The sequence below is a fragment of the Narcine bancroftii genome, chromosome 4 (assembly GCF_036971445.1).
Source record: "Narcine bancroftii isolate sNarBan1 chromosome 4, sNarBan1.hap1, whole genome shotgun sequence".
NCBI lineage: Eukaryota > Metazoa > Chordata > Chondrichthyes > Torpediniformes > Narcinidae > Narcine > Narcine bancroftii.
In genome coordinates this window covers 71579974-71594367 of record NC_091472.1, presented here as the reverse complement: position 1 = coordinate 71594367, position 14394 = coordinate 71579974, and the positions used below count along the sequence as shown (strand labels likewise).

Below are 14394 nucleotides of genomic sequence, written 5' to 3'. Positions count from 1 at the left end.
TGAAATCAAATGTACTGCATGGGAATCACTTGCATGGTTCAAATCAGAAGAAAAATACTTTTTATATTATAACATCAAAAAAATGTAACGATATGTGTACCTTTTGATTTCCTTATTTATCTTTTTCATTTTCTGGTTTCGCATGTTGAGCAGCAATGACTGTTCCATGAAGGCAGCTTCATATAGCCATCGAACAAAGAGGTGGGATGTCCTTTCAATCCTTTGAATGTGCTGACCCCATACATAGAATGTTGTGAAAAATAGCCCAAGCCAAAAGCATATAGCTGACGAGCCAAGTAGTGCCAAGCCAACACTGCTGGAACCGAAGATTGCCTGTGTTCTGCAAAAGCTCTGAGGGATTTCTAAAAATAGGATTTCTATTGTATTGATTATAGTGGCTGTCTTGACATCGTCACAAATGGTGGTTAGGTTAAAGGTGGGACCTTCACCATATTTGTTCGAACTATCTACCAGTACAATCAATATAGCAGTAAGTACCATAGGTGTGGCTAATATGGATGGCACAACAAAACTGCGCTTGATGGCATGCATTTTACAAGCAAGGACCCCAAACCAGTGGCAAAGAACAGAAGAACATGCCTGTATTCCAAAGAGGCCCAAGACTATTTTTATTTCAGATTGAGAGACTGTTTTCAGATCTTCCCACTTATACTCCTTAATTGGAATCCATGCCACTACCACACCAAAAGTGACTAGAATTCTTATAGCACTGGTAAAAAGGTACGTGATATTTCTACTGCAACTCAAGCCTTCCCTTACATTTTCCATCCATTTAATTTTACAACATAATGTAAAGTTTTCCCACCAATTGATAGACACCAGTATTAAGGAAACTATTGTTAGTGCTACGTATGCCTGAAGGTATTTTACTTCCTCTGGTCGCTGCTTAGGATTGTGAACCAGAATAAAAAACAATAGACCAAGAAAAGTAAACCCAAAGCCTGACAGTGGGAGTAGCAAGGACCATTTGAGAGTTTTCAACTTAAACACTATTTGTAGACATGAGGGAATCAGGCAGACACCATTCAAAATGCACAGATTTGTTACAATGTCAAAGTGAGGCAAGCAGACCAGCACAAGGACTGAAGTGGCAAGTGCAATGATTGCTTCAATCAAGCATACCTGGCAAGAGTAGGAATAACAGTGGGGGTGGGGTGGGGGGTTTGGGTGAGGACGTGTGGGGGTGACGACGTGTGGGGGTGACGGGGAGAGGGAGGAGGTAGGGTGGAAACAAAAACAGAATTTAGAACTCTAAATTATATTGTTATACACTTCGTTTGAATTCCATGTATTTGCATTTGCTTTGTTTATGAGCTGATATAAAAGTTACAAATTTAAATACAAATAATTTCCTCTTCTACTAGAATTATTTTTCAAAACTTTTTTTTCAATACAACCCCTCTGAGAATGAGCAAAGCATTAGTAAGCTTATGGTAGTATCCAGTTAAAATATTAAAACATCATTAAGTCTGAACCTATGCTCAAAAGTATTACAAACTGTTCAATGTGACATCTCCACATTTCCCTTTCCTTAGCCTCCATCTTTACCATTAATCTTTACTATTTCCCAGAATCTTCATCTTCCAATTGATATTAATTTTACATTTTATTTAAATTCACTCTCTTCCAGTTTTTCATTTATATCACATTACTGATTCTCCTAAAGCTTTGCCCAAAAAAGATGAAAGAAATTAAACATCTTCATACATTGTAATCAGAAGATCATGGAACTTCAAAAGTCTTTTCTTTGCACTGAAATGTGTTGATACATTTGCCATAATCACAAAATACATAAGCAAAGACTTGGCACATTTAAAAATGTATAAACAAGGAGCAGATTGAGACCCCATGGCCCCTCAATACTTCCCCACAATTCAATAAGTTAATTAGCAACCTGATAAACAAGGAGCAGATTGAGACCCCATGGCCCCTCAATATTTCCCCACAATTCAATAAGTTAATTAGCAACCTGATAAACATCATTCTCAACTCTATTTTTATGCCCAATCCCCACAAACCTTAATATATTTTTGGTTCAAAAAAAAAAACTACCTGAGCCATTACAATGTGATCTTAATTTCTAACAAATGTTTTGCACCAGTATAACTTTGCTCAGAAAACTAACCCTTCACTTTAGAAAGAAAATATGAAATTTCAATAGAGAGATTGTTTTAAAATGTGAACACTCAAATCAAGGAGGCTTAACTTACCATGGCTAGAATACCCTTTGGGGGAATTGAGGATGATCCAAAAGATACTTTCCATAAGGCTTTCACAAATGTCAAGATATTGGGCACCACTATTACAGAAGCCAAGATAAGGTGAGAGAAAGGCTTGTTTTCAAAGGGTGAGTTGATGTTTGAAATGCTGATCAATAAAAGAAGACTTGACTGCAAAACGTAAGTAAACATAGTTCAGTAGAAGCATCAATTGTGAAAAGATAACGCAACATCAAAAGCAATATTACTTTAATGAAGGATAATGGCAATGGGATAACTTTCGATTTCTTCTCTGTTTCTTTGGACCACATTTTCCCCTTAGCTGACCAGTACACCAGGTTGATTCCAGCACCAGGTTACTGGATAGAAGACTGCTGAGGAATTTCCCAGAGTAGAAATCTCTTCACTCAGCCCCATTTAAATCATTGTTAATAAATGATCTAGCTCAAAATCTAGCATATCTGGTCTGTCTCAGTTTCTCCAGCTTGTACTGTATTCTGAGTCATTAAATATCATGTATCTGCAGGTTACTAATTTGGAAACATAAATATTTTTCTGGATGAAAATTGTGCAATTTGAATGAAAAACACATCACAGTATCACAAACTTATTGTGTAACTGATGCCAAGCAACAATTTTTTTTTCTGGCTTCAGTCTCAGCTAACCTTCTTTCAAGCAAATCAAAAGATTGGTGTGTAAATTATGCCTAACTAAGGATGAATATAATAAATTTTCAAAAAGAACCTATGCAGCACCAATTATTCCATAAATGAAATTACTCTAATATAATTCTTGCTTGAGTTTACCTATTCTGTGGTGTCAATCTGTGTATTTGTCATTGCTCAGTTATGAATGCCCATCACCCTGAATTTTAACCTGCTCAAACTACACTAATTGAATACAAAAGCTTTGAAGAAACACCAGATTAGTATTGAAATAGCAACCACACATGAAAATTTCCATTCTTTTAAGATGAGACATTGGAATGATAAATATAAAATAGCATTTGCCTCTATTCAATGAAAAAGAGTGTTTCCAATAGCCTGCCAACAACTATCCATCAACCAGGAATTACGTTTATTTATTTTATTGGCTTTCATGTGTTTCAAATAGTGTTTATTTGACATTAAATCACAATGTGGGACACAAGGTCATACATGCTACTATGCGAAACCAAGCCATTCATTGTATCATGATCCACAAATCTACATCAAATATTGACTATTTTATATTAATAAAATTGATATTCAGATTGAATTTAATTAAACACAATGTAATTTATTTTTCTTCATTTCAAGTAGTGCCTCTTTAAGCATATACTGACCTTGCTGAGAAAAGCACACCCCAGTACACAAACTCCAAAGAGGAAGCAGATTATATACTGCAAGAACTTAATTAATTTTCTTGTAACTTCTTCTTCATAATTGATTGTTTTCAACATAAAAGGATCCCATGTTTTTCGGAAACTAAATTTTAAAAATACAGATAGCAATGAATTCTGAAGATAATTATTGTATATTTAAGATTTGCTCATTTTTAAGATTAAACTTTCCATTTTTGCAGAAAATTTCAAATGTAATAGAATTATTATGTATATACATGACTGAAATGCAAAACATATTAAACAGTGCAATTCTGAATATCTGTAGCAGACATTGATTGTATATTCTTTAAATCTAGTCTTCAAAGACACAATTCATAAAAATTTTCTTTAAAATAAATCAAATATCCGATTGAAATAACTTTCTCACCATTAAATTTTTTTTTTATTCTGAGTTATCACTCTAAACAATGCATACATACAAAATTTGTTATTTCAAATAATAACATCACAGATTAATAAATGCACTTTTAATTTATCAAAACAAGCTGTGAGGCTTCAGATCTATTATCGTATTATAGTGAACTCAAGCTTCACATATTCACATTTTACATATTTATATCATTATTTATTTCTGAAATTGATGTTATACAAAAATTTCCAATAATGAAACTTAGAGGTTTACCTATTTCTTCTCAATTTTTTCATTTCAGAAGACTCCGAGTCCATATTTTCCAATTTGTTTCGATAAGTTAGTGCAAAGTACCCTATTTGTTTTGCTCTTCCATTAGAATGAGAGACTATGTGCCTGTACATTTATTTATGTCCTTATGGGAGTGTTGATTACCTCACATAACTAGCCACACCCATCTTCTCACTTACAAAAGAGATCTTTTGGGAAAGTTTTAATACAAAATATGGGAATGAGACCTAAAATAGTTAAATTTGTTTCATGTTAAAATGTTCAAAATTTGTGCTTAAAGATCATGACAAAGCAATCAATAATAATGGGATTGCAATAAATAATTGCCCACTAAACTACTTGATCAAAGCTGAAATAACATAAACACTGCAATAATTTTTTGTAACCCTTATATTGAGTGCTCACCTGATGGATGTCTATTTTAAATCTGGACCCTGAGTCAAGAATATTCATTCATCAAATGTACCTGTCACTAAATTTCTTTTCGTTTTACCTATGTTGCCACAGAAAGCTTTTTTTTTTACAATGAACGTGTATATAAAGGAGCTGACATGCAACAGCATGTTTCAAAGCTGCAATCTTTATAAGTAACATTGTTGTTCATTTTCAGAGCCAAAATGTAGGCCAGTAAAAGGACAAGTGCAAAATTATTTGTACAATGAATAAAAATCAGATCATTTTCACAACTGCAGCAAATGTTGCTTTTCATAGTTTTCTACATTGTGTACAATTTGGACAAAATTACACTTAAAAGTAGTGTTTATAAATTGTTTCAGACTTGTAAGATTTAAGTATATTATAGACCAAATTATAGACAAGAATTTAAAACAGATCATATTTCTCAAATTCCTTTCATCTCTTTTCATGTTGGTTACTTCGCTAAAAATCCTTGAAGCATAGGTGTAGGTGAAGCAATCTGAGATGTTCACCCAACCAGTGAAAGCAAAATCTCATTCTGCAATTAAACAATCTTAAAATGTGGTATCAGTTCACTATGAGCTATTATTGATGTCTAGAGGTAATTCCCTGGACAAGACTAAGAAACAATGGGAACAAAATTTTTAACAAAAATTTTCTGAAGAAAAGTAAAGCTCCAAGTACTACTTCATCTTCTCTATGTGCCTGACATTCATCGTTGCAATTTCAAGTAGTACATCGAGCTTACTTTTCCAAAGTTCAATTGGCTAAATTTTATTCTAATTTCTCCTCAAAGTGTGATAGATGTAAGACTGAAGAAGGTACATTATTTCATATGTTTTGGTCATGTTCCTTGCTTTCCATTTATTGGGAAAGTATCTTCCGTACTTTGTCTTTAGTTCTTAATATTAACTTGGCTCCTAATCCTTTTCTCGCCCTATTTGGAGTAAGTAAGTGAGCTGATTTAAATTTGTCTGGGCTACAGTCCCATGTAGTTGCCTTTACTCTTCTTATTGCCAGAAGAACTATACTTCTGAGCTGGAAGGATGCTGTCCCTCCTACACTCACTCAATGGTTATCTGATGTGATGGCATGCTTGACTCCAATTAAACAATCTCTGCAATTTATTCTAAATTTTGTACTGAGCCAGATTTCAATTCTCCCAACAAATTAGACCATTTGAAATGTTTTTAAGGCTTTCATCTGCGACTTCATGTCCCTTTAATCTTATTTGCTATTTACTTAATGAGCCACTAATGGACAAAACAAGAATTATTTGCCAGGGTCTATAATGTCATTATGAAAACAGGGATGTGGCCTAGAAATGGGAACAGTAATAGATCAATCAATCCCTCCTAATTTTTTGACCATTTAATAAGATAATCAAATGGTCAGTATTTCATCTTCATAAACCCATGTGAAAAACACTGGACACAAAGAATTTTCTTCCAGAACACCTTTGGTAAGGAGTCAAGTGATGGAGTAGTGGCCGGCAGGGGAATACCAGCCCTCTCCAGAAAAGAAGAAATAAAGTGAAGAAAATACAAAACATAACAAATAAAAGATAAAGTTGTAGAGAAAAGAAAGAAAATGGCACCCAAGAAGGAAAAAGTAAAAACAATGAGAAAAAAAGAAGAAAAGATGCTGGAAGAGAAAGGAGAAGGCCTTACCTGCATGAAGAAACAGGGAGCCATCGTGGAGAAGAGAGCCCGTTCTCTGAGGTTGGTGACAACTCTGCAGAGTCACGACCCCCCTGACCGCTGGACTGCAAAAATGGCTCTTTGAGCCAAACAAAAGGGGGCAGTGCGCTTATTAAGGAAAAGGAGAACACCGACGGGAGAGGGGCCCAGCTGAGGAGCGGGCAAACACAACGCGACCAGCTGAGGGATGCCCGACACCAGGGCTCTCAGGTGGAAGAAGAGGAAAGCAACAGGAAGGGGAGTGAAAGGAAAGAAGAGCAGCAGCAGGGGGCCCAACAGATGAATAGCCCAGAAGAAGAGGGCCAACAGCAAGAAGCCAAACAAGAAGAAGTCCAGCAAAGTGAGGCAAGAAATGCAACAAGAAAGTCAGAAGAGACACAGATACAAGGAAGAGAAAAGAAGATACAAACACAGGTGCAGTCACAGAAGAAGAGGAAAAAGAAGACCAAGATCTGCACAGAGAAATAGAAGGTAAAATAGATGGACAGAATATAGATTTTTAAAATTTCAAGAACAAATGGGAGCATTAAAAGAATGGTTGACATTAGAATTTAGTGAAATGAAAAGAAAAGTGAAAAGTACAGAAGAAAAAGTGAGTAGAATCGAGCTGGTCATGACAGAAATAGGGAAAAGATTACAAAATGTGGAAGAATGAGGAATGCCTGTAGAAATGGAAGTGAATGACTTAAGAAGAAAATTGGAAGACAGTGACAAAAAAGTTAAAGAGTTACAAGAGCTGTTAGCTCAGAAGATGGATATAATGGAAAACTATAGTAGGCGAAACAACATAAAGATAGTGGGCCTAAAGGAAGATGAAGAAGGCACAGATATGAAAGAATTTATAAAAGAATGGATCCCAAATGTCCTGGGAATGCCAGAAATACAGGAAAGAATGGAAATAGAAAGGACACACAGAACACTAGCTCTAAAACCACAGACACAACAAAAACCAAGATCCGTTTTAGTAAAATTTCTGAGATATATGACAAGAGAAAATATACTGGAACAGGCAAGGAATAAAATTATAGAAGACAAAAAAACCATTGGAATACAAGGGTCAAAAAATATTTTTTTACCCAGACATAAGTTTTGAACTCTTAAAGAAGAGGAAGGAGTTTAATACAGCAAAATCGATCCTATGGAAAAAAGTTTATAAATTTATGTTAAGATATTCAGCTGTGCTTAAAATATTTATCCCTGGGGAGCAAAACAGACTGTCCTCTAATCTGGAAGAAGCACGAGAATTTGCAGAATGCCTGCAGGACAGAAGGAGAGATGGAGATGTAACAAGATTGAAGAACGGCGATAAAATATATATAAAGATTTAAAAATAATGTATATGCAAGAACTAAAGAAGGGAAAGAAAAGGGAAGAAAGGAAGTAAAGGGGATAAAAGAGGGTGAGCTCTGTTATATGTGAAGCAAAAAGTCTTTTCTGGAGGGAGATGGGTGGGAGAGAATAACTGTCACTACGAAATCAGTTGACGCTTGCTAGCGGGTTTGCAATCCAAATGGAGCGGGGAGTTGTGGTTGCCCAGCAAGGGTTAAGGGGTAACTCAGAGAGGGGGAGACATTTGGGGTTAAGGAAATATTAGATGTGGGAGTTGTTGAGGTATTTTATGTTTTAAATGTGTTGTCATACATTGAATTCAAAAAAGGAAAACTGAGAGATGAAAATGGGGAAAAGGGGGATGGTGGTGAGGAAGCAGAAATGAGGTGTAAACAAGATATGAGATGGCCATGTTGAACTATAAGACTATAAATATTAATGGAATACATAACTAAATTAAACAAAAGAGGCTATTAAATTTCCTGAAAAAAGAAAAAATAGACATAGCATTTGTGCAGGAAACGCATCTAACTGAAGTGGAACATAATAAATTAAGGAGAGACTGGGTAGGGCAAATAGCGGCAGCATCATATAATTCAAAAGCCAGAGGTGTAGCTATATTAATTAATAAAAATGTACCAATCAAAATAGAGGAGGAAATAATAGATCCAGCAGGGAGGTATGTAATGATAAGTGTCAGATATATTCAGAATTTTGGAATTTGATCAATATATATGCACCTAATGAAGAGGATCGAAAGTTTATGCAAGATATTTTTTTGAAGATTGTAGATACACAGGGGAATATATTGATAGGAGGGGATTTTAACCTTAATTTGGATCCAATGTTGGATAAAACTGGACAAAAGACTAGCAAAAAGAATAAAATGGCCAAATTTATGGTTAAATCAATGCAGAAAATGAAACTTATGGATATATGGAGGAGGCAGCACCCAAGGGAGAAGGAATACTCATATTATTCGAGTAGGCATAAGACATATTCAAGGATTGATATGTTTTTGTTGTCGGCCTTTATTCAAGGGACAGATAGGGAAAACTGAATCTAAAGCTAGATTGCTATCTGATCATTCACTCCTGTTATTAGCAATAGAACTGGAGGACATCCCACCAAGAACATATAGATGGAGGTTAAACTCCTTGGTACTTAAAGGGCAGGAATTTAGAGAATTTATTGAACGCCAAATTAAAATGTACTTTGAAATAAATACGGAATCAGTGAAAGACAAATTTATGTTATGGGATGCAATGAAAGCCTTCATTAGAGGGCAGATGATAAGTTATGTAACTAAGATGAAAAAGAACTACAATCAAGAAATAGAACAGTTGGAAAGGGAGATAGTGAGTACAGAAAAAGAACTAGCAACAAGGGATGATATAACAAAAAGAAGAGAATTGGCAGACAAAAAAATAAAATACGAAACATTACAAAGGTATAAGGTGGAGAAGAACATAATGAAAATAAAGCAAAAGTATGAGCTAGGAGAAAAAACACAAAATATTAGCCTGGCAACTTAAAACAGAACAAGCTAAAATAACTGAATTGGCATCAAGGAAAAAGGACAAATTACATATAACCCAATAGAGATTAATGAGAACTTTAAGGAATTTTATGAACAATTATACCAAACTGAGAATGAGGGGAAAGATGATAAAATAGAAGAGTTTCTAGCTAAAATAGAACTGCCGAAATTGCAAGAAGAGGAGCCAAGCAAACTGATAAAACCATTTGAAATAGAGGAAGTACAGGATGTATTAAAAAAGCTGCCAAACAATAAAACACCTGGAAAGGATGGATTCCCAATAGAATTCTATAAAACATTTAAAGAGTTATTAATTCCTCCTCTCTTGGAAGTAATGAACCAGATAGAAGAAACACAAAATTTGCCAGATTCATGTAGACAGCAATAACTACAGTAATACCAAAAACAGGGAAGGATCCACTAACACCAGCATCATATAGACCAATATCTCTACTTAATTCAGATTATAAGATAATAGAAAAATTATTAGCAAACAGATTGGCCGACTGTGTACCAAAAATAGTAAAACAAGATCAAACTGGATTTATTAAGAAAAGATGAACACCGGATAATGTCTGTAAATGTATTAATCTAATTCATGCAGTTCAAGGAAATAAGAAGCCAACAGTGACTGTAGATTTCGATGCATAAAAATCCTTTGATAGGGTAGAATGGAATTATTTATTCAAAGTATTACAAAGGTTCAATCTACCAGAAAAATATATTAATTGAATTAAAGCATTATATAATGGACCATTGGCGAAGATAACAGTAAATGGATATGTATCAAACCAATTTAAATTAAGTAGGTCAACTAGGCAGGGATGTCCATTATCTCCCTTACTGTTCGCTTTAGCAATAGAACCATTGGCAGAACTGATAAGAACAGAAAATAAAATAAAAGGGATAAAAATAAAGGAGAAGGAGTATAAAATCAGTTTATTTACAGATGACATCATAGTATACTTAACAGAACCAGAAATATCAATAAAAGAACTACATAAGAAATTGAAGGAATATAGAGAAATATCGGGGTACAAGATCAACGCAAATAAAAGTGAAGTGATGCCAATGAGTGATGCAGATTATACGGAATTTAAAAAAGAATCACCATTTAAATGGCAAACACAAGCAATCTGATACCTAGGTATTAGATTAGATAATAATTTAAGCCACTTGTACATATTAAATTATCAGCAACTAATAAAGAATTTGCAGGAAGACTTAGAACGTTGGAAATAATTACCGCTAACGTTAATAGGGAGGGTAAATTGCATTAAAATGAATGTCTTCCCAAGGATACAATACTTATTTCAATCGTTACCAATTCCCTTAACAGAGAAATTCTTTAATGAACTAAAGAGAATAATAAGGAAATTTTTATGGAAAGGGGGGAAACCGAGGATAGAGTTAAATAAATTAATGGAGAGGTACAACAAAGGTGGTTTGCAGTTAACAAACTTTAAAAATTATTATAGAGCAGCACAATTAAGGTATTCAACAGATTTTTAACAGACAAGGGAAAAAACCAGACTGGACTAAGATAGAGCTAGATAAAATAGGGAAGAAGGTCAATCTTTTTTTATTCCAGAGGGAAACATATGCTCATATTGGTTCAAATATGTAGAGATGATCATTCATATGTTTTCAGTCTTGAAAATATAAATTGCCTCAGGATTAACAGTTTAACATAGGAATAATTTTGATTTCCGTCATTCTTTGTGCGAAACCCATCAACAGAAATGCTCTATATTTAAGGAGCCGCCCTCTTTTATTGGGATCCCAAGAGAAGGTCATTTCTTTCCACACAATGCAATTTTAAAATTGGATGGGCTCCAGTCCTTTGTGAAAATATTTCCTCATAGCTCTCGCTGTTTTTAACTCCATTTCCTTCTCTTGCTCTCTCTTCCCCATTCTCTTTCTCTCAAAAAAATAATGAAACGGTGAAGAAACAACAGATGAAACAATGGATAAGGAATGGAAATAAAGGGTGGCAATTCACACAGGTTAGACTCAAGAAATTTCTGATTTTCTAAGTAACCCAAGATGCCAGTGCTATACATACATTCTACCCATAGGAAAAAATATGATATATTTACAGAGAAGACAGAGTTTATACGTCTAGGATAATGACAACTATGGATTGCACCTCTTATGATAGCTCAATGAGGATGTTGCCGGTTTCCTGTGGGGCTAAATAACTTTTGACCATGATTGAATGCTCCACAAGGTGGCCAAAGGTGGTCCTGCTGGCTGATACCACCACAAAAACCTTCGCCATGGCTCTCATTGACACATGGGTGTCCTGATTCATGGTCTCAGTGCTACTAACCTCAGACAGGGGGGCACAATTCATCTCTGAGTAGCACTAGCTAACTTTCTGGAGATGTAGCTCCACCATATTGTGGCATATCACCCACAGTCCAATGGGTTAGTAGAGCCCTTCCACAAGAACTTCTAGGCAGCCTTGATAGATGAGCTCAAGGATCCCAACTGGGTGGACGAATAGCCTTGGGTCTTGTTGGGAATTTGAACCGTGTCGAAGGAGGACTTCAATGCTTCAGCAGTGGAGATGGTCTACTGTGCGTTTTTGATCATCCCCAGGGAGTTCCTGTCCTCCTTTAAATGCCCAGAAGACCCTGCGTGAACTTGCAGCAAAACCTGGGGTCCTCGTCCCCACAACAAACCCCACCATAGGTCAGCTCAAACATGTCAGTACGTGTTAGTGAGAAGGGGTGCACACAGGCCACCCTTACAACGACCCTACAAGAGGTCCTACAGGTTGTTAAGGACAATGGTTCCATCTTCATCCTCAACATTGGCAGTAAGGAGGATACCTTTACCATCAACTGCCTGAAACTGGCATATCTGTACTGTAATGAGTCGGTCTCCACTCCTCCCCTGCGATGCAGGGGCAGGCCACCTAAGGCTACAAACAATGGCCTGGTGGGGGATTCTTGGGGGGGGAGCCGTGTAGTGGCCCACGCATGGAGACATGGACCAGCCCACAAAATGGCTGATGAAATGGCAACCTTGCGGACCTGGAGGTGACACCGGTTGCCATTCCAGGTGACCTCCAGTGGAACTCTGGTGGAAAGCTGGCCAATCCAAGGCTGGTGCTCTGATGATGTGGGGCCCTGACATCAGTGCCAGGGGCCCATATAAGCGCGGTAGTTGGAGCAATAAACCAGTCACATTTTTCAAGGCTTTGGTGTACATGTCGTTTTTCTCCATGCTCACATAGTGTATATGCTACATTATATCTTTTAAATCTCTTCACAATACCTTACAACTCTGATTATCCAAAATCGGATTCTCCAAAATCCTCAATTATCTGAAAAAAATTTAAATTTCAGATAAATGATGATATTGGAAACAAATCAGAAATCCTCAATTACCCAAAAAATTTTCAGAGCCAAACTTAATGCGGAGCTTGGGCTCCTGGCGACAGCGGGGATCTGAGGCTGCCGGCAGGAGCAGGGACCTCAGGATCCTGGCAACAGCCAGCATTTTTTGGTGAGAATTAAATTTTATTTTAGTGCTTAAAAAGCCTTCCCTTGTTGCTTGTTGTTGTTTAAACACTGTTACAAGTGATTTGCTCTTGCTACTGGCCTTTTTTAAAAATATGACCAGTTCTCCGAAAAACCCGATTATCCAAAATAGGCCCGGACCAGACCATTTTGGATATTCAGAGTTGAACAATATACCTGAATACCATTTTCATGTTTTGTAAACTAGATTAAGGCTCCCCCTGATATTCCAGCTCAAATACAAGGTTAGCTGGGAAGCCTGATTATAAGAGAAGGTGGCTCAAAACATGAATGCTCAAAAGCGTTCTTTGCAGAACAAAATGTAAAATGAATAATAATGAAAAATAAAACAGAGCACATTTTAACACTTCAAGTATTGACATCAGTTGATCGCAAAACGTGCCTGCTCTGATAATTTCTGGAGGATATTCTTTGCTCATGACCTTATGAACACACTATCAGTGGTGTATATCTATCACAATTACAAATGTGAACTCTAGTGCTTTTTAGAGGACAAATATCACACCTAGCCAAAGGCAATTGTAGGGTAATGCAACTCTGCACTTTAAGAAAAAATAAGGAGAAAACTTTGAAGGGAGTCTATTGCTGGTATCATTCCAGGTATGAGGTCATGTATAAACTACAGACACAAAGACTGCTCCCCGGAACAGAGGAGACTGAGAGATTTCATGGAACTTTTTAAAATCATGAAGGACTTTAAAAGCTAAAGATCCAGGTTCCATTACTGTGTCATGGGTGTTCACGCAGGCCACAGTGGAAGAGCCACTCCTTGGGCAGAATTCCTGCATGCCCACTGCCTGCTAGTGGACCTCAAGGGAAGGAGATTGGTCCACACCAAGATTTTTCAAACATTCCGCCTCAAAGACACTAGGCTCCCAGCACTCCACCTGGATCCCGTACAGAGATCAATTAGTACACCAATGTCCTGGTGGAGTTCCCTGTAGTCCTCACCCCCAATTCACCAAGGTGATACCCCAACATGGAGTACAGCACCACATCCTGACCCAGGGCCCACTGTTCCATGCTTCTTCCAGAGAAGCTCCAGCTGGTGAAGGAGGAATTCAGGAAGCTGAAGGAGCTTGGAGGCCATCGACTTCCTGGGCTACAGGATAACCAGGGAAAGAGCCACACCACTACCCAATAAATCCAGAAGTTCCCCAGACCCAACACAGCCAAGGGATTACAGGAGTTAGTGGGGATGATCAATTTCTATCATAGGTTCATCCCCTCAGCTGCCCGGATCATGCGGCCCTTGTTCACCCCGATGTTCGTGAAGGCCAAGGAAGCCACAGTGGATGCCACTCTCCTAGCACATCCCAGGTCAGATGCTTCAACGGCCTTGATGGTCTATGCCTCAGGAATGGTGATTGGCGGAGTTATGGAGCAGCAGATCGAAGGAAGTGGCTGCTGGTTTTCTTCAGCAAATATCTGCAGCTTCCAGAACTGAAGTACAGCGCTTTCGACAGAGAGCTACTGGCGTTTTACTTAGCCATCCACCACTTCAGGTACTTTCTAGAGGGCAGGTCCTTCACGGCTTTCACAGATCACCAGCCCCTGGCTTTTGCCTTGGCTAAAGTCTTGGACCCCTGATCA

At 37.1% G+C, this 14394-nt stretch overlaps 1 protein-coding gene across 1 annotated transcript in view; it reads right to left on the bottom strand.

Moving 5' to 3' along the window:
• Positions 1-13891, bottom strand: part of LOC138762374 (chitin synthase chs-2-like) — a 38748-nt gene extending 24857 nt beyond the window's left edge. Inside the window, exons 1-4 of the mRNA XM_069936141.1 lie at positions 13806-13891; positions 3565-3706; positions 2232-2411; positions 101-1143 (exon numbers count right to left, since the gene is read on the bottom strand). Of these exons, the coding sequence (XP_069792242.1) occupies positions 101-1143; positions 2232-2411; positions 3565-3706; positions 13806-13891 (1451 nt within the window). The remainder of the gene's footprint in view (positions 1-100; positions 1144-2231; positions 2412-3564; positions 3707-13805) is intronic.
• Positions 13892-14394: the final 503 nt, after the last annotated feature.